General features: G+C 45.5%; 1 protein-coding gene across 2 annotated transcripts in view; it reads left to right on the top strand.

The window, feature by feature from the left end:
• Positions 1–20,194, top strand: part of St8sia1 (ST8 alpha-N-acetyl-neuraminide alpha-2,8-sialyltransferase 1) — a 134,739-nt gene that overhangs the window by 45,583 nt on the left and 68,962 nt on the right. Inside the window, exons 1-2 of one of the 2 annotated variants that reach the window (XM_031383823.1) lie at positions 627–807; positions 12,627–12,771. In XM_031383823.1, the coding sequence (XP_031239683.1) occupies positions 12,634–12,771 (138 nt within the window). In that variant the 5' untranslated portion in view covers positions 627–807; positions 12,627–12,633. Of the gene's footprint in view, positions 1–626; positions 808–12,626; positions 12,772–20,194 lie in introns of those variants that run through there. The other variant, XM_031383822.1, reaches the window with a different exon arrangement.

Here is a 20,194-nt window from a genome sequence, read left to right as displayed (position 1 = left end):
TGCTGGGGGACGTGGCTGGAGGGTGGGAGGAGATAGGGCAGGGGGCGTGGCTGAGGGGTGGGTAGAAGGTAGAGTATGTTTATATACACAATGAACATTGTATATGTAATAAGAGCACTCTTAAAGAGAGACACATGAAAAGCAGAAGGGAGCAGAGGGTGTTGTCATCTCTCATTTTTCTGAGGTGGAGCCTCCTGTGTGTGGGATGGCCTTCTCAGGCAAGGACAGGGGCACCTGCTTTGATGAGAGTACTCTACAGTACCCCCTAAGACCTCAGACTCTCTTTACCTCTGTCTAGTGTAGTTATTCCCCACAATGCCTCTCTTCTTCCTCTCACTTCATCTAAAAGCCTATGCGTTTCACCACTCTCTGACATTCTTTCCTTAGGGAGATCCTGCATCAAGTAATACTTCCATTAAATAAAATCAGATGATTTTATTCTATTGGTCTATCTTACACTGCTTTCATTCCTGGGCTGGGCCAGGATGCTGGGGCAAGAGGAACAAGAGTTTTGCCTCCTCTGCTCATCGAATACATGTTTCTTTGCCTCTTTCTGGTGTTTACCTAAAGGTCGCTCACCTAGTGAAGACAGACCAAAATGCTCCAGCTGAAGATCACACCCTCCCAACCTAGTGCATGCAAATGTTTATCTCATTCTGGTTGACTCCTTCCCCTAGAACTGAGCAGGCTTTGGTGTGCTGATTGCCCCTGAGCTGGCCATCTCTCTCCCCTGCAGACTCTGGTGTGCTGATAGTCCCTGAGCTGGCCATCTCTCTTCCCTTCAGCCGAGTGTGTAGAAGATGCTACGTGAGTGTTTGTTGGTTGAATACGCGTACGTGCTCTGCAAAACAGCCTGGCGGCTTACACCTCCTTAAATAGCAATGGGTAATTCTGAAGGAATCAGTTATATTTACTAGACGGTTTACAAAATAAATATGTATTAGGAAAATTTGATGGTCTTCAGAATACTCAGGTTCCAAGCGCTTTTCCCATTTGCTCTGCCCATTGTTGAGAAATGTAAATTACACACCAAACACTCATCATTCTCTATTGTAGAGTCATCTCGACTGGGGGGAAGCACAGGCTGCTGAATGGGAGGCCACAGCCTCTCTTCAGTGGAGGATAAGAACTGTTTTGCTCTTTGTTTGCAGTTCTGGAAAATTATCTAAAGATTCATCCCTAGAATGCTTCCTATTATATCTGTAGACAACATTATTTTAGGCAGTAGTGTAATGAAGGCATTTCTCCTCCACACTACCTGACAGCTTTTTATGGTGCCTTAAGGAAGATTCAAATTTCTACCTGTACTGGGTATATATTTTATTTTAATATATTTGAATTAATTTTCTTTTTTAGATTTATTTATTTCTATTGCATGTGTATGAGTGTTTTGGTTGTGGGCATGTCTATGTACCATGTTTGTGCAGTTTACATGGAGACCAGAACACCTGTCATCTTAACTGATGAACAATCTCTCCAGATCTCCAGGGTGTATTTTACATCTCTGAGATGCTGTGGGGGAAATGGCTCAGCAGGTAATGGCCTTGAAGGCAAGCTTCACACCTTGAGTTTGTTCAATACAAACCACACAGTGTAAAGAGAGAACCAAACCCCACAGATGATGCTCTGTCCCACCGCATGCCTTGGCACACCCTCTCCCCTCACCTAGATATAAAATTTAAAATATATTTAGGGTAAAGTTGGAAGCTCCGGTGGGAAGAGCACTGTGGGCTTGTCTGAGACATGGTGCTTTGCTCAGTACTCCTGGTCTCCTGCCACGGCCTAGCTTTGGCCCTTCCTTCTCAGGGTCTGACATTGCAGCCTTCCTACTTCGCAGATCAATGAGCACCAGGGCCAAGACGGGATGGAAGGAAGCGCTTGTTCTTCAGCTTCTGCTGCTTTCACTAACTTCTCTCCTCCAGCTAGGCACCCCCTTCGAAAGTGTTCAGAACCTTCTCAAATGCCACCTGTGTGCTGGAGAGCCAGGTATTGACATATGAGCCCCCGCGGGACATTTCACATTCAAACCGTTACCAGTTGCCTTAGTCAATAGTGACTCCGTCTTTTTAAGTTAATGTTTAGATCTTATGGTCGTCATTACTATTTAGGATGCTCTGGGCCAAGCCAAGACCTCATGCATTCCAAACAGGAGCTCTACCACTGAGCCGCTCCCCAGCCCTCACTCCCATTATTAAACTTGCTTTGAAACTGACTCAAGACAAAGATTTTACTCTATCAAGGGAAAATGTAACTTCACGATGGCCCCATGCTACCTTCTACAACTGCTGTGAAATCTACCATCCAGAGGGGACTTAAAAACTTCTCGAACTTCACTGCCCAGCACCAGACTCCACAAAGGCAAAGTTCTTTTTAGCTTGTTTACACAATAGAGTAAACGCTCTTTACCATTTAAGTAGGGTTATGTTGGGGTGGGAGAGATGGCTTAGTGGTTAAGAGCACTTGCTGTTCTTGCAGAGGATCTGAATTCAGCTCCCAGCACCCACGTCAGGTGGCTCACAACCTCCTCTAACTCCAAACCTAGGGGACCTAACCCCCTTTTCTGACCTTCATGGTCATTACTCATGTGCACATACCCACACATAGACATATACGTGATCAAAAATAAGACTTAATCTTTAAAAGATGGAAACATGCGTGGGAATGTTTATGCACAGAAAACAGCTTTGGAGTAGGGTTGTGCAGGGCTGTCAGGGTGGAAGGACAGTGCCTTAGCAGTCAAGGACAGTGGAGTGAATACTTCCTGAGACCATATGAAGGGCTGAGCCCTCTCTAGTTAGGATCTCAATCTCAGAACCACCTTCTGCTCTTTGGGCACCTTCACCTCTGTGACATTGCCCAAGGAGTCAACATAAAGTAGTTAAAAAGGAATTTCAGGAACTTAGCCCAGGGTAGTTTACAGCAAAGTCTACTGACTTAGCCACCTGGGAGAAGTGCCTTCAATATACACTTTGGCCAATAATTAAATATTAAAGCCAATAATTGACCAGAGACAAATATTTCCAGTCAAAAAAGAACTTTAAGAAGGTGGGGTTGTATTTAAATCAAACGTTTTAAAAGTCAATTTTGACACTTGTGAAGGAAAATTAATGTATCAGCCAGTGGCTTGTTCCTGGGGCCCCTGGCTGTGCACTTGCTTGCCCACGGGCAGTTGGTCTCACTGCACTGCAGCTCAGCAACAAGGAAAGGGACTTGAGTTTGGTGTCCAGTAGATCTCAAGGTCTCAGAATCTCTCATCTTCTACCGCTGACAATGTTTTTCAGCTTACAGGAATGATTTTTGTTTGCTTTGATATTTGGTTTCTATAGGTAAAAATGGTAAGGAATAGAGTTCTTAAATTTGAGTTTTGATTGGAAAGAACAAAATTTGTATACTGTCTGTCTGTCTGTCTCCTTCTCTCTCTCTCTCATCCTTCCCCTCTAACTTGTTACCCAATCACCCAATCAACATGTAACACCCCTTTCAATGGTTGAGACAGCTTTTCAGGAGCAGAACATCCAGCTATGAATAAGAGAAGTCTCCCTCCTCTTTCTGTGCTTTGTGCCCTGGAGCCTATTGTGGCTGGCATGACCCTAGAGCCTGCTATGGATGGCTTGCAGAATGTTCCCCGTAGGCTCATCATTTTGACCACTTGGGCTTTCAACTGTTTGTTTGCACATCTGGGAGGTTATAGAAACTTCAGGAGGTGATTCGCTGGGGGGCGTACTTCACTGAGATAGACCTTGAGATTTCGTAGCCCAGACCCACCGTCTGCCATTTTCCCACTGTAAAACTGAGAGAAGGTGCTTCGCAGCCTCTGCTGCCACCCTTCCCAGTTGCAGCACACTGTATCCCTTGAACTGGGAGCCCAAACAAAGCCTCTTCCAAGTGGATGGTTGTCAGGCATGTGATCCCAGTAATAAGACTAGAGGAAAATAGACAGCGATCAAGACCATAGAGTACAAAAACAGACAGCGATCAAGACCATAGAGTACGAAAACAGACAGCGATCAAGACCATAGAGTAAGAAAACAGACAGCGATCAAGACCATAGAGTAAGAAAAGAGACAGCGATCAAGACCATAGAGTACGAAAACAGATAGCAATCAAGACCATAGAGTACGAAAACAGACAGCGATCAAGACCATAGTAAGAAAACAGACAGCGATCAAGACCATAGAGTAAGAAAACAGACAGCGATCAAGACCATAGAGTAAGAAAACAGACAGCGATCAAGACCATAGAGTATGAAAACAGCCTCAGGCGAAGCTTGGGACTGTGGGGAGACACGAAGCAGGGAGGGAATAAAGGGGTGATGGTACAGGGAATCTGAGAGATTTTCAGTCATGACTGCATCGGAAGCAGTTTCTTCCTGATAGACTTCTTAGCAGTCTTCCTCCTCATGGAACTTTTGGGGGCAAATTTTACATCTAACCCATAACTTTGTCGTGACAGAATGTGAAGAGTTCCCACCTAAAGCATTTTCCCCATTTCACCAACTATCTTCAAAATTAAAATAAATAACTGAAAATAGATATTGTTATTTTTCAAAGTTTTAAAAAGTTATTTTTAGTTTATTTGTATTGGTTGTTTCCCTGCATGTATATCTATGTGCCACATACATGCTTGGTGCCCACAGAGGTCAGAAGGGGGCATTGAATCCCCTAGAATTGGTTACAGATAGTTGTGAGCTACTGTGTGGGTGCTGGGAATCGAGCCTAGGTCCTCTGGATGAACAACAAGTGCTCTTAACTGCTGAGACATCTCCCTAGTCCCTAGAAATCATTTTTGATAGTTTGTTTAAATGTCTTAAATGCTAGTACATCAGTAATATAGCATCTCAACTCCTTTGTCTTCTATATATTGCTATTTTTAAAATTGAGGTTATGGGCTGGAGAGATGGCTCCGAGGTTAAAAGCACTGACTGCTCTTCCAGAGGCCCTGAGTTCAATTCCCAGCAACCACATGGTGGTTCATAACCATCTATAATGGGATCCAGTCTCTTCTGGTGTGTCTGAACACAGCCACAATGAACTCATATAAACAAAATAAATAAATCTTTAAAAAAATTGTGTTTGTTGTTGATAAATAGATGCTCTGTTATTTTTCCTCATATTATCTTCCAAACAATGGGCTTTCATAGTATTCTATTTTCCTGTCAAACTTCTGTGCTTACATTGTTAATACGTGTTCATACTTTCATATGCACCATTGGCAGCCTTTGTCATAGATTTAAGACTGTAGCATTTTTCTCCCGCTGTGCACTGTGTGTCTCCAGGCTGATGGGAGCCGGGATGTACAAGAGCACATATAAGGAGATTTTCATTCTATTTCCTCCCTGACCCCTTGTCAGAAATTTAAATTGCATTTCAGACGGTATGTGGGCACAATGCTCTCTGCCTGGGCTGCCAGACAGAGGCCTTGCTTAGATAAGGTAGCGATGGCGTGCGATGGCGTGCGATGGCGTGCAGTCGCACAGTGGCTAGGGATGTCAGAAGTGTCACAGATATAAATGCTCATATTTCTTGATTATTCAGCTTTCCCAAGACTGAATCTAAAGCTGACTGTAACAATAGATTCTGGTCAAACACCAAGAATAAGATAGACTCCTCAGTCACTCCTCCTGTTTCAATTCAGCTAGTCCTTGGAAAGAGTTCAGGAGTGCCAGTCATGGGAATGGCACTTTGCCAGCCCCTTTCAGGTCCAGGGACCAAAGTGTTCAGTCTGGCATCTGAAAGAGTCCCAGAAAGGTTTTCTGAGGTTGGGCGCTCATAATTGAGTGGTCCTTTTTATCACCCTTGTTTGAGTGTTTTCAAAGTCTCAGACCTCCCCAACCCCACCCCTTGTTTACAGGCACAAGTACAGATAGTAGCTGCCTGTAGACCAGCTGTTCTTAAACTCTACCCACTGGTGACCTTTTTTACCTGAGAAACTTTTTTGTGACCCTGTGTATATAGGTATATAAAGGAAGTATACAAATTAAACATTTACTAATAACAACTGATGGGTATAATTACTAATAACAAATCATAGAGAAACTGTTTAAAACACTTCTTTGATGCACACATAATTTACCACTCATCAAAGATGAAAGCAAAATTACTTACTAATGAGATGAATGTGCTAATCTAATAGAGAGCAGAGATAAACTAATTTGATGCTCAGTGATGGTGGTAGGAAGATATTAAAAGCCTTTACTCCAACCATGTTATTTCTACGAGATCAGTTAACTTTCATGTAAAATCACTGCAGGTCATAACACACAACTGTCTGTGCTGAGCTATTTCAGGCTGTGTCCGTTGTCACTGGGCATGTGAAGTGCACACATGAGCATGTTCACAACGCAAGCAGCAGTGAAACTGCGTGTCTTCTTACCTCTCCCGTTACTGTGATAAAAGGTCCTGACAAAAGCAATGTAAGGGGGAAAGGCCCTCTTTTGTCTCACACTTGGAGGGCACACTGCCCTTCTTGGTGGGGAAGGTTTGGCGGCAGGAGCTGAGGGCACTGGCCACATTCCCTTCACAGTCAGGAAGCAGAGAGCCATGATTGCTGATGCACGCCCCCACCCCTCTTCTGGGTGGGGCTCATGTGCAGTGAACCGTGCTGCTCCCTTTCAGGGTAGACCTTCCCCCCTCATCAGGGGAAGTCAAGCCCTTACAAGCATTTCTGGAGGCGGACCTCCTCTAGTTAGTCCCGCAGGGGCTTGTCTTTTGGACGATTCTAGATCCTGTCTAGTTGACAGTTGTCAGGTTACCTATAACACAAGTGACAACTTCCAGAAATACTTTGGATACACTGGACGTTTGATTTTGAATTCACCTGCTGCACGTTTTGCGGACCTTTTACCCTTGCTAAGTTCTTTGCAGCCCTACATTCAGTTACAGGAACACATGTGGGGTCATGACCCACAGCAGAAGAGCTCTGTCACGGTTGATAGCCTCAGGGCCTGTGACTCCTGCCCCAGCTCCCACCTCCTTATCAATGACTCTTGGACTGAGCGTGTGTTCACTCTTATGGTGTCACTGCAGCGTCTTAGATGGGAGCACGTCAGAGGCTGGGATTCTAATCATAGACACGCTGAAAATGGAAAACTGCATGAACTGTATTTTCTTCTGTACTATGTGTATTTATTATGTGTGTGCGTACATACACCAACAGGCCATAAGACAACCCTGGATGTCATTCCTTTGTACCGTGTGCCTTGTTCTTAGACATATGATCTCTCATTGGCCTGGAACTCACTAATTAGGCTGGGCTGACGAGCCAGTGGCCCCAGGGACAGAGAGGGCCATCTCCCTTCCTTCCCAGCACTGGACTACAGGTGTGTATCACTGTGCCCGGGGTTTTATAAATCTTTGGCAGATTGTGTTCAGGTCCTGGAGTTAGCAAGCAAGCACTTCAGTGGCTGAGCCAAACCTTGCCTGAGTCTTCCTTCTGCCTTTTTTTTTTTTAAACTATGTGACTTTTACTATCTTACACACACACACACACACACACACACATACACACACACACGTGCACACAAGTATCATTCACTATCAGTAGGAAGCATAAGAAAAAGGGAGGGAATTTTGCCAAAAATTCCAAAAGCTGATTGTTCTGTGTCTCCCTTCCAAAGCTGGCAAAGGCTGGACGGAGATGGTGTACAGGAGTCAGCTCAACAGTTCTCAGAGCTGCAGCCTTGGTACCGGTACCATGTGTTCTGGCAAATAGAATGGCAGCCTCTTACCTCATGAATCTGTGACAGCACTCCTAGCTAAAATGTCCTGGCTGCTCCTTCATCCTGCCAGGTGCTCCTAGGCTGGAGTTTAGGGCAGAAATCCCCCCCAGAATTCTGGACACAACTCAAAGCTCTGCTCTTTCTAAGCAGCCGCAGATGTCCACTGAGCCTCTGGTTACCTCTCTCTGAGGACACAAGTAGTAACGGACTTGTTGGTTGGCCTTCTCCTCTTTAGAAATCTGTTTGTGTCCACGGTTGATGGGATACCCAGAGGATAAAGTGTTCACTGTTGACTGCAAGGAGGCAGAGCAGGAGTCTGGCATGTGATAATTACTTGTATTTGTGATAAGAGCAGCTAAAATATACCTAACAATAAATCTCTCCGGTGCTTAGCTTTTCTTATCTCTAGTCCTCCAAACTGGCAAGCTTGCTGATCTCGAGCACCCCGTACCTCAATTCGTTATGGCCTCCTTAGCAGTTTTCTGACCTTTGAGCTACACACCACCACTCCTCTCTACTTCCTTCCCACCCCTGTCCCCACCACTGCTCTCGTGATAGATAATCTCAGTTTCATCTTTTACAATTTTGTGGGGGTTTTTTGTTGTTGTTCTGCATACAAATGACATCATACACTCCTTGTGCCTCTGTGGTTTATCTCACTTAACCTAATATCCTCAGGGTCTGTGCAAGTGACAAACGACAGGGCCCTCTTGTTAAGGTGGAGTTGGACTCTGTTTTCTGTTCATCCATCTGTTAATGGCATCTAGATGGTCGCCATACATTCGCTGTTGTGAGTCGCACCCCGGTGAACACAGGCTGCTTTATGAGGTGGTGATTTTCTCTCTCTTGGGTGCATACCCAGAATGAAGACGTGAGAATTTCATTTTTTGGTTTCTTTTGGAGTCTCTGTGTTCTCTCCCACAGTGCCTGCAACCCTCTATGTTTGTATCAGCAGTGCACGGGGCTCCTTGTCTCCACCCACCCAGATGTTTCTTGCCATTCGCTCTTTGGAGATGGCTATCTGTACAGGTGTGGGTTGCGACTCTCAGTGGCTTCACCACACTCTTCCCTGATGGTGAAGGAAGCTAAGCCCCTTCCCGTGTGACTGTCGCCTGCTGTTTTTCATTTTGAAAAAAGTAATTATGTGTTTGTGAGAGAGATGGAAAGCCAAAAAACGAGTCAGAGTGAGAGAAGGAAAACCACGGTGAGCCTGGGCAGGCCAGGAGCAGGCTGAAGCACGCGAGGTTGCTGCTCTCCTTCAGCCTTGTTTCTGAGGCAAGGCCTCCTTGTGGCTGCCCAGCATTCTTCAGGACAGCTGACCTACGATCTTCCATCTGCTTCTGTCTTTGCATCCCATTCCACAGTGTGAGGATGGAGACCACAGACACGTGCTGCCACATCCAGCTTGCCCCACTCCCTCTCCCACCTGAGTTCCAGGTAGCAAACTCATGTCATAAGGCTGCACAGCAAGACTTACCCTGGAACCATGCTGGTCTTGTTTCCATCTCTGCATTCTCTGGGGACAAGTATCTATTTGGGTCCTGGCTGTCACATGATTGGTTTCCCTATCACCGAGCTAGAAGAACTCCTTAGAAAACTTATATTAACTTACCAGACATGTGCTTGGTGCTCTCTGTCTCTCTCTAATTCTATTTCCCTGTTTCTCTCTGTCTCTCTGTCTCTCTTTGTCTCTCTCTGTCTCTCCCTATCTCTCTCTGACTCTGTCTCCCTGTTTCTCTGTCTCTCAATGTCTCTGTCTCTCTGTCTCTCTCTCACTCTCACTCTCTCTCTGTCTCTCTCTCACTCTCTCTCTCTCTCTGTCTCTCTCTCACTCTCTCTCTCTCTCTCTCACTCTCTCTCACTCTCTTTCTCTCTGTAAGTTGTTCTTCTATTTTCCTTTTTGCTCCTTTTCTGTACAGAGCTCTGAAGCTTGCTGTGGTCTTATTGGTTTATCTGTGGCTGTAGCCTAAGCTTGCTGTGCCCCTTATGTTTTTTGAAAGCAGGCCTGGCTTTCTTATTTTTGAATCTATTTTTACATTTCAAGAGCCTACCTCAATGTTACCTAAGAATTTAAAAAAAAAAAACAACAAACCTTCATTACACATTCTATGATGACATCACTGCTGTACCACACATTCTATGACGATGTCACTGTTGCATCACATTCTATGATGATGTCACTGCTGCATTACACATTACGTGACAATGTCCACCACTGCATCACACATTCTACCATGATGACACTGCTGCATCACACATTCTATGATGACGACACTGCTGTATCACACATTCTATGATGACATCGCTGCTGCATCACACATTCTATGATGGCGTCACTGCTGATGCACCTAATGGTTCTGCTTTGTTTTTATTCTTGTGTAGACCAAGGTGGCTGTTCTCCTTGGTCTATTCTATTCTCCTGCCTCTGTCCCCCAGTACTGGAGGTACAGAGGGTGCCTGGTTCTTCTGTTGCTTTCAAAGCTGTTGCTGTGGTCTCTGTAGGTGGTGAGCTAGTTTAGGTCCCTCTGGCATGAAGAATGTACATGTCCATTTTCTCATTGTGGTCTCTTAGCACCTCCATAGATCAGCATGACAGGTGGATGTGGAGGATTTGTGGAGAGAGAAAAAATGTTGGAGAGGCATGTAGAAAACTGAAGAGAGCACAGGATTACAAGTTTGCTAGAGATGTAGCATTTCTGGAAATATTTGTCCTCAAGGAACACCTGCTATTTTTTGTCTAATTCTGATTTCTCCCAGTAAAGGAGTAAGAAGTCATTCATTAGCCTATCAGACTTGTATAACTATTGGCTTAGACACTGGTTTCATTGTCTGTGAATTCATAAAAACGTGACTGGATTTTTTTTTCCTATGTGGTTGTTTTTGTTTTGGGCTTTGTTTTTGCTTTTTATAATTCAGAGAGGAAACGCACATGAAGGTGATTTGTAAGCTGTCGGGTGCCAGCCAGAAGACAGAACTGTCATTCGACCATGGCAAGGTTTTCCTTTGTGACTCAGGATTTAGTGGCATGCAGAGTGAGAGCTTCAGTCTGGATGGAAGGGTCTGATGACAGCCAGAAAGAGTTGAGAGTGAGCCATGTCCCACCATGGTGCTGGTTCTGTGAGCTGAGACAAACTGTGGGGAAAGAATCGGAAAGCTGCTCAGCTTCATGGTATGGTGGGAACTGAGTGGAAGCCCTGTCTGGGGGGCGAGTGCGGCCTGGCAGGCACCGGACCCACTGTGCAAACGATTCCTTGGGTAGAGAAAAGGGAAGTGGGTAGGTATGGCTCTGAGCAGTTAGCAAGCAGAGAGGAAACAACCCAGACATGGACCTGTAGGTTTGCATGTGTGTTCTTCCTGTGGCCCAGGCAAGCCCTTAAACCACAGGGGGTGCATTTTCATAGATGTAAATTGAGCTTAATGACACTCACAATAATTTTCATTGCTCTAAGAACAAAAGAAAGTGAGATATCACCAGACCTATGGTAGGGAACCCAAACTCAGTGTGTTCTCCCCAAAGTTTATATTCACTCAGGTGGGACTTCTCTCTGTGTTAAGACATTGTCTTTTATTACAAAGCTCACGTGGATAGGATATAGTATCTAGGGTACTCTTTTGACAAAATATAGGGATAACTCGTGAGCTGAGCATGCTAGCAAATAGTCCTAAGCATTCAGTAGTCAGGAAGGTGGTGAGTTTAGACCAGCCTGGTGTACACAATGAGAGCCTGTCTCAATGATGATGATGGTGGTGGTGATGATGATGATGATGATGATGATGATGATGATGGTGGTGGTGATGATGATGATGGTGGTGGTGGTAGTGGTTGTGGATGGGATAGGAAAGGAAAGAACAGTCTATGATAAATAGAATGCTGGGAATAGTCTCAAAAAATATGACATTAAAATCTTTGACAGGGGAAAAAAAAGACTTTTATCCCCTGCCCTCTTCCTGTTGAACGTAGTGTGAATGTGAAGCCAGCCAAGATCACCAAGCCTGTCTAATGAGATTTTAGTTACTCTTCTCTGGTAACTCATGGTTACACCAGAAGTGTTCTTCAGTAATCTCATAGGTGCTTCCCGGTGCACTCGAGGTGTGCCTTCATGTTTGCAGTTTGTCTTCCCAAAGGCCAGCTCATTTACTCATTAAAGCTCAGCGACGGATGGGTTTGTCCATAAATCAGTAACAAGGCCAGCACTTGAGGAGCCAACAAGAGATTATAAGGCAGAACATTACGGGTAATCCTGAGCGAGGCCAGTATGTCAAGCAGGGAGGGTGAACGGCCAAGGTAGAGGTCAGAGTATTCAACTGCATCAGTCCTCATGGCGGAGGCCTAGATCAAAAGAGTGCTGAAGGCACTTCGCCTCAGCATTGTCTGAGACACAGCATTCCTTTCGTGCCTGCTTCCATTCACAGGGACTAAGGAGGAGATCTCTGTAACCATGCCCTTAGTTTGGGGTATATACTACTTTGGACCACTCCATTTCACAGGCCTGTAGCATCCCTCCACGCTGCTTCCAACCACCCGATAGTTACAGCCTGGCCATGGGTGGGTTTCAGCTGCCACAAATGCTTCATGGCCCTTCAGAGCCAGCTCACGCACGTCTTTCCAGAGCCCAAATGGCTGGACTCACCTGTGCACCGCCAAGGATCATGCATATTCTTTGCCTCTGAACATACTTCAGACACACCTGAGAGCCGGAATGTTTTCCTGAAACATTTTTTAGGTGAAATATCACAGACCCGCAGCTCAGTGGCTGGGAGCGGGGGTCACTCAGGGTGTGATCTGCATCGAGGAGTCTGCAGAGTGAGCCGGCACTGGGGTGAGGCCGCACATTCCTGCAGCGATGACAAATGAGTGACCCGGCTGCTCACTTAACCTGCCCTTCTCTTTCTTCTCTTTCTCTCCTAGGAAACAGATGGAAGACTGCTGCGATCCTGCCCATCTCTTTGCTATGACTAAGATGAACTCCCCCATGGGGAAGAGCCTGTGGTATGACGGGGAGCTTTTATACTCGTTCACCATTGACAATTCCACGTACTCCCTCTTCCCTCAGGTGAGTGGAGTCCATTGCACTGTGATATAATTCACTCTGTTTCTCATGATTGATAGGATGGGGTGACATGGCTTTGCTGGCCCACTGGGCCCTCCTCAACTTCTCTCTCCTCATCTTAACCTTGCATAATTTTTCTCGTGTCTTTCCATGTTTCCTGCTTTGATGCAAGGGTGGAAGTAAAATATTAACAAGAAGGACCTTATAGATCCACACTTGCCCCTGTCACTCAGTTCTCAATTGAACGAAACTGAGGCAAATGGTGGTCAGGCCATGTTGGCGCCCTCGTGTTCTGAGGTCAGCGGTGGAAGGATTGTGAAGATTTGAGATGCTGGAGTGTTTTCTTAGGACTGATGCTGCCACTGGGGACTGGGGACCCTGTGTCTTCTCAGAACTCTAGATTGTTACCCCTGTGGCTAGATTCTTGCTATGAAGTAGAGGACTGTTGGATACTGAGAGGAAGAATTTAGTCTGACCACCTTTGAAGTGATCTAAGCCAGTCTAAGAGGAAAACTTACTGTTTTCCTCTTGCTTCCCGAACACTGTACTAACATGATTGTTACTAGCTGGTTTGAAAAAGACAATTTTTATTTTGGAGACCTCTTGGTGGAGGATGGGGAGATCTTCAGTAAACAGCCATTGGGCGAAGCTAAGAAATGAATTTTGGTCTCCCAAGTCTTTTGGGTAGCCTTAGTTTGGTCAAATGATTGCCTGGAAAGAGGATTGATGGTCAGGGTTAGATAGTAGGACTGAGCTTCAAGTACCCCTGTAATGAATAAATAACAAGCACAGTCCTAAAAAAGAGGGCTTATAAATTTGTCCCACTAGATCCAGAGTCATGGCCTCTATAGAGCGAGCCTGTATTGCTGGGTATATACCTGAAGGGTTCTAAGTGAGCACACCACAGAGATATCTGCATAGCTACATTACTCCTGCGTTGCTCACAGTAACTGTGAAATAGAGCCAGCCTCCACGTCTGTCAGCAGAGGAATGGATAAAGAGGATGTGGTAAAGAAAAATGAAATCATGTCATTTGTGAGAAAATGAACAGAACTGGAGACCATCATGTTAAGTGAAATAAAACAAACTCAGAAAGTAGATATTATACATTTTCTCTCATGCAGAATTGTAGCACATGCATGCATGTGTGTCTGTGTGTATCTGTGAGTATGTGTGTGTCTGTGTGTATGTTTGCCTCTGTGTCTGTCTATTTGTCTATCTGTATGTCTCTCTCTGTGTGTATATGTGTGTATGCATCTGTGAGTACATCTGTGTGTCTGTGTGTATGTGTCTGTCTGTCTGTCTGTATGTATGTATGTTTGTCTCTGTGTGTGCCTCTGTCTGTGTGTCTCTGTATGTGTCCCAGGAGCTCTCTCTCTCTCTCTCTCTTTCTCTCTCTCTGTGTATGTGTGTGTGTACATATGTACAGCACATGAGCATATGAGAGGGAGGAAGGACCTAGAGGACATGGGGAAGAAGAGAAAAGGATGATGGCGTGTATGTGACATGAAAGTAGATGAAAGAGATATTTGGGAGATGGAGAGGGATAGGAAGAGGGAAGGAGGGGAGAAGAGGAAGCCTGGGGGAAAATCCAGACAAAGGATAATGACCTACTCATATGAAGATGTCACAGGGTTACGGTAACCAAAAACTAATAAAACAACAACAAAAAGGAAAAGTCCTGTATGTGCTAGATCACCCTTGGGTATGACCGTGTAAATGCATAGTTCTAGAAGGTATGCTGTTTAAAGTACAGGGCTGGGAGGGAACCAACAGTAAATAGGGGACTGGAGAGAGAGAAGACAACCCTTGCTCTTGGAGAGGACCTGGGTTTATACTTACCAGGTGGCTCATAACGTCCATAACTCGAGTTCCAACGAATCTGACTCCCTTTCTGACCTCCGTGGGCACCAGGCATGCATGTAGCTCACATACACACATGCTGGCAAATGCTCATATATAAATAAGATGAAGCAAATAGAAATTAGGAAATATAGGTTGGGCAGCTGGCTTGGTGGCAAGAACACTTGTTCTATAAGCATGAGGACCCGAGTTCAACTCCCCAGTGTCTATGAATAAACTGGGCATGGCTGCATGTACCTGTAACCCCTGCACAGGGTGGGACGGGGGGGTCAGGGTGGCAGAGACAGGTAGGTCCCAGGAGCTCACTGGCCAACCAGCTTAGCTAAATCGGTGACCTTCTACCTCGCTGAGGCACCCTGTCTGAAGACATGCAGGCAGATAATGATAGAAGACACTGGAGATCCTCCAAGTGTGTGCTCGGGGGAGTGCACACTCACACAATCATGTATATGCACCGCCTACGGGCACAGCACACTATAGCACACTTGCATGCATGCGTGCACACACACTCTCTCACACACATGCCTGTAAATCAAGCTTTTAATTCTGTGCCAGTATTCATGTGCTTCTTGCACTTGCTTGCTTTTCGCTGTGGAGGATTCCTACTAGCAAAGGAAAGTGGAAGATATGTCTGTGGTTTTTTTTTTTTTTTTTAACCAACTGAACACATTGGATAAGTTACCCGTCTCTTCTGAGATTCAGCTCTCGCCTCTGGATGATGGGAGAGAAACGTGGGTCCTATCTCTTCACAGAGTGGCAGACTAGTTTATCAGTGTGCGACATAACCTCTGCTTGTCAGTGCTTGCTGGCTTGTGTGCTGGATCTTGAGGTTAGGAGTCTCACTCCGGGCAGGAAAAGTATAGAAATCACCCTGGGCACTTTAGGTGAAAAGATAATTTGTCAAGGGAGGTGGGTGCTTCGAACACTAGAAGAGAGAAGCAGCAGCCAAGATGCCACTCTTAGAGTTGAGTTCCAGAATGTGATATAGGTTTTCTAGGACCAGGAAATTCTAGAACCATTGTCATCTGTTTGGCCATGATTGCCTCCAGAAGAAGCAGTGGCCAGCACATGGGTTCTAGAACTTCTCTTCTTCAAGTCTTGTTCAAGTACGTGCAATGCAAAGATTAATTTGCATGCAAACCACCCATTGCCTAGAAGTGGGAGACAGACAGCCTTTAACTCCTAAGCTTCAGCAAGAGGGAGCTCTCCTGCCTGAGGCAGTGCATGAAGTCAGCTCGGCCTGGTGGCACACACCTGTGATCCCAGCACAGGGGAGGCTGAGGCAGGAGGTTCACACGTTAGATCACACCAAAGGCTGCGCCACACCTGGCATGCTTGATCTCAGTCTATGTCACCACTCTGTGAATAGACAGCACCCATGCTACTCTGTCTGTTGCGAGGAGACCCAGTCTCAGGCACAGAGTGAGTTCAAGGCCAACCTGAGCTACACAGCAAGACCTAGTTCTAAGACAAACTGAGAAACTCAGGACTGATGCTGATGAGCTAAATGAAGACGAGGGAAAACCAAATGAGGCCTTTTGTGGTTGAAGGTTTTCAGTTATGCTACATGGCATTCAGCTTTATGGTAGGAAATAGATTAGAGGGAAAGAGATGATTAAAGAGACACAATTCAGCCTGCCATTCCGAAGGGGAGGAGGGAGGGAGGGGAGGAAGCATTTCCTTTGTGTGTGTGTGTGTGTGTGTGTGTGTGTGTGTGTGTGTGTGTACGTATTCTGTGCCTGTCACCATCCCAGAATAATAAAGGAAAAATGTGCCTTTCTGTAGGAACCAGAAGTCATTACATCACCATGTGGGCATAATTGTGCAAAACCCCCAGTGAGCATATTTTTAAAGCTACGTGTTGATTTTCCTGTGAGATTCTGAAATGACTAATTACTTTGTTAGCACTCTGGAAAACCAGTAGCAACATGAGGTTGCTACCCCTCTCATCTCCCAGGTGTTTCTGGTTTGTTACGAGCAAACTAAGTTACCAGCTACTTGACTACGTCTTTTCTGTTGCTCCTGAGAAGGAAAGTAGCATATCCAAAAAGCAGGCGAACAGGCTGGGGCTGGTTCCCCTGAGTGCACTGGGGAGCCCTTTAAAGCACTGTGATCAGACGAGTTCAGAAGCAGATGAGCTGCTCATAGCTTGGCCGACAGGAAGCACAGTGAAGTCATAACAGGAAGTGGTCAGGACGGGGTCTGGACCCCAGAGACAAGGCCCTAGTAACCTACTTCCAGCCAAGCATTGCCTCCATCACTCCAGACCCTTCCAATAATCTATCCCCAAAATCGAATCTCTCAATGGGTTGAAGCGTTCATTAAGCCATCGTCCTCATGATCTAATCTCTAGAAAGGCCCTCACCCTCCCTGCTTCCTGGCTGCCATATCAACTCAGGTCAGCCACAGACTCCCAACCATGGAAGGGCTCACTTTAGTTCTTGCAGGGTGTATGTGTGTGTGTCTGTGTGTGTGTGTGTGTGTGTGTGCAGAGAATAGTATGATAATTTGGAAATGGCTTAGTCAATAAAGTGCTTACTGTGCAAGCACGAGGACCTGAGTTCAAATCCTCAGTGTGATAAAAGCTGCACATAGTGACAGAGACTTACAATTTCCAGTGTGGGGGATGCACAGACAGGTGGGTCAGTGGGGCTCAGTGGCCTATCAGTCTAGAGAGGTTTTAGTGTGAGATACTGCCTCAAACAAGGAGGGTAACCCCTGAGGTTGTGCTCTGGCTTCCTCATGCATGTATGTTCATGGGAGACAGTCCCTATATTGGATTAGCATCTTCCTTGTTACTTAAGGTTCTTCTTCCCTTGCCCCTGGTGTATGTTCTGGGGCCCTGAACCCAGGGCATGGTGTTGTAGTGCTGAGCCACACCCCCAACTTCAGGACTGTCCCCGCTGAGTCTTCATGGTCTAGCACACACAGGAATTACTGAGTAAAATTTATCTTGGATTAAAATACTTTCCTTAGGAGAAGCATACTTTCTTTAGGATTGAGCAAGTAGGCACCAGAATGCTAGAAACTACATCTTCACTGATACGATCTGAAAAATCCCTCTTGGTGAGATACAAATGTGGTTAGCTTCTCACTTTCTCCTCATGGTGAGTAGTCACATGGTGTGGGTCACAAACTAAACCAGTCTCCTCAGAATATTCCCCAAAGCCTTGGACAGGGAATAAACATACCACGCGCCACTCTAACCCTGGCCCCCAGCTCCTCGGTTTAATCACAGGCTCCCACTGTGCTCCTCTTTGTCAAGGCTGTGTCCTTGGCCTCTGGGCAACCCACTAGGACATTCCAAAATAGTTCCTGAAACTGGCCTTGCTGAAATGACAATGCACATTTTCTCTCTGCAGAAACCTGTGCTGAATGTAATTTTCTCAGCTCCTGGATATTTCTGTGTCTCATAGAAATTTCTTTTCCCCCCTAGTGAAATCTGTATCCTGCTATAAATAGTTGTATTACTGTAGTCACTGTCCCAAATACACATCTTTCCAACTGTACAGAAATTAAGGGGACCGAGTTTGTAGGGCACCGAGCATGGACAGGTGTGGTTTGATTGTCAGGTTTGTATTATAACTGTTTGCTTCATAACCAAATAGATGCTTGCTTCTCTCAAGTAATAGAAAAGTAGAGGGGATAGGTCATTCAGGAGTGGGTCCTGGCTATAGTGTACCATTGACTTTTCTTTTGCCGAACAATACTAGCTCATGGCCAAGGAAATACCGTAGTTCCCGGATCCCAGCAGGAAGAGAGAGGTGGAAGAGAAGTCGGGATACCGTGATACACTGATGCTTTTGTGTCATTGGTCAGGACTGAGTCACATGTATGGGTCTAGCCGAAAGAGAGGCTCAGTAGTTCAGGGCTTGAACTCCAGGACAACACACTGCATTTGCCAACCCCTACTATGTGCTTGGCTTTTGTCACATCATCTTAGTCTAATTTTTAAACTGTTTTTGTTGTTATTCTTTTCATTTTGTGGGTGGACGTGAGACAGAATACCTGAAAGGTGTCAGACAGCAGCTCTGGTCTCCAGAGCTTTGGTCTGCAGAGCTCTGGTCTCCAGAGCTGCTGGGCGTGAAGCTGGAATGGGAAACTTAGCCAGGAAGATTTCAAAGGTTTCATGAATTCCAAAGATTTTATAGGTGCCTAGGAAGATGGCTGAGTTAGTAAAGTGTTCGTCATACAAGAATCAATACCTAAAACTGAGTTCAGTCCCTAGAACCATGTAAGAGCTACATAGTGCATATAGCCACAATGCGTGCCTATAATCCCAGCCCAGGGAGGAAATGTGAGAAAGCCTTCCTTATGTTGGCACAGCCAGGCTAGTCTAATTGACAAGCTTCAGGTTCATCAAGAAACCTTAAAAAAAAAAATCAGTTATTTAAAAAGAAAAGACTTAGGATGTTTACCTCTGACGTGTATATGAATTCGCGTGCGTGCGTGCGCGCGCGCACACACACACACACACACCACATACAAAGCTGCACACGTTCATGTACACCAAAACCTTAAAACATTGTATCCCTTATTTATTCTGTTAGAGACCGGCTGTCTAGTAGTAGGTGACTATTCCCTGGCAGTTGATGCTTTGAAACTGTTTCGAGACTTCCTCCTCCCACCTTGGGCCAGCTGGAGGCTTTCCATTTGTGATAATTCAGGAGAAGAACAAGAGTGTGGGGCTGGAGACTGCCAGGTCCTACACAACACAGTATCTCTCTGTTTGGCTGTGTGTGACCCAGGAAACCACTTTGAAGAGAAACAAGCAATTACATTATTTTGATATTTATACAAGAGAAATCCAAGTCCCCAGAGAGACTCAAGCACCCGCTACATTTTGCTTTTCTTGTAGGACTCTAGAAGCAGCTCCTCTGTTATGAGTGAGCAGCTGAGGCAGCTTACCTTGCTGGGTTTGGTCGAATGGTGATAATACAGCATTGAGATCCAGGTCCATCCTTGGCCTTTTCCTGATGTCGTTTATGATACTATTTAAGTTTTACTAACTATGTTCAATCTGATTTTATAATTTGTAAGATAGACTGAATGCTCTCTGGTCTTTAAATTTTGTGGTATTTTCAGAAACAAAGTTAAAACGTGTTTATGGATGTAAAAGTACTTTGCAATAACTTCGCCAATGAAGCCCGTGATATCACACCACTGCTGGGTTTTTGCTTGTTTCGTTTTGTTTTTAGACAGGCTCTCATGTGAACTAGACTGGCCCCCAGCTTACTTTGTAGCCAAAGATGGCTCTGAACTCTGGATCCTCCTGCCTCTGCCTCCCAAATGCTGGGGTTGAAGGCAAATACTACCACACCCAGTTCACCCAGTACTGGGGAATAAACCCTGGGCACCATCATGCACGCCAGGCAAGACACTGCACTAACTGAGCCCTAGCCCCAGCCCTTATGTGTTCTCGTCTGCCGAAGCACTTGTGGACTTAAGCCTTCCCTTGGAATTTTGGTGATGTCAGGAAGTGATGTGGAGATGCTCCTCACCAACCAAGGGCAGAAATCACTTTCCCAAGACAGCATAGGAGTCTGCTGAGTATAGGGTATGG

Source organism: Mastomys coucha, unplaced genomic scaffold (assembly GCF_008632895.1).
Source record: "Mastomys coucha isolate ucsf_1 unplaced genomic scaffold, UCSF_Mcou_1 pScaffold20, whole genome shotgun sequence".
Lineage (NCBI taxonomy): Eukaryota > Metazoa > Chordata > Mammalia > Rodentia > Muridae > Mastomys > Mastomys coucha.
Note: the sequence above shows the minus strand (reverse complement) of the source record. Positions and strands in the feature narration are given on the sequence as shown.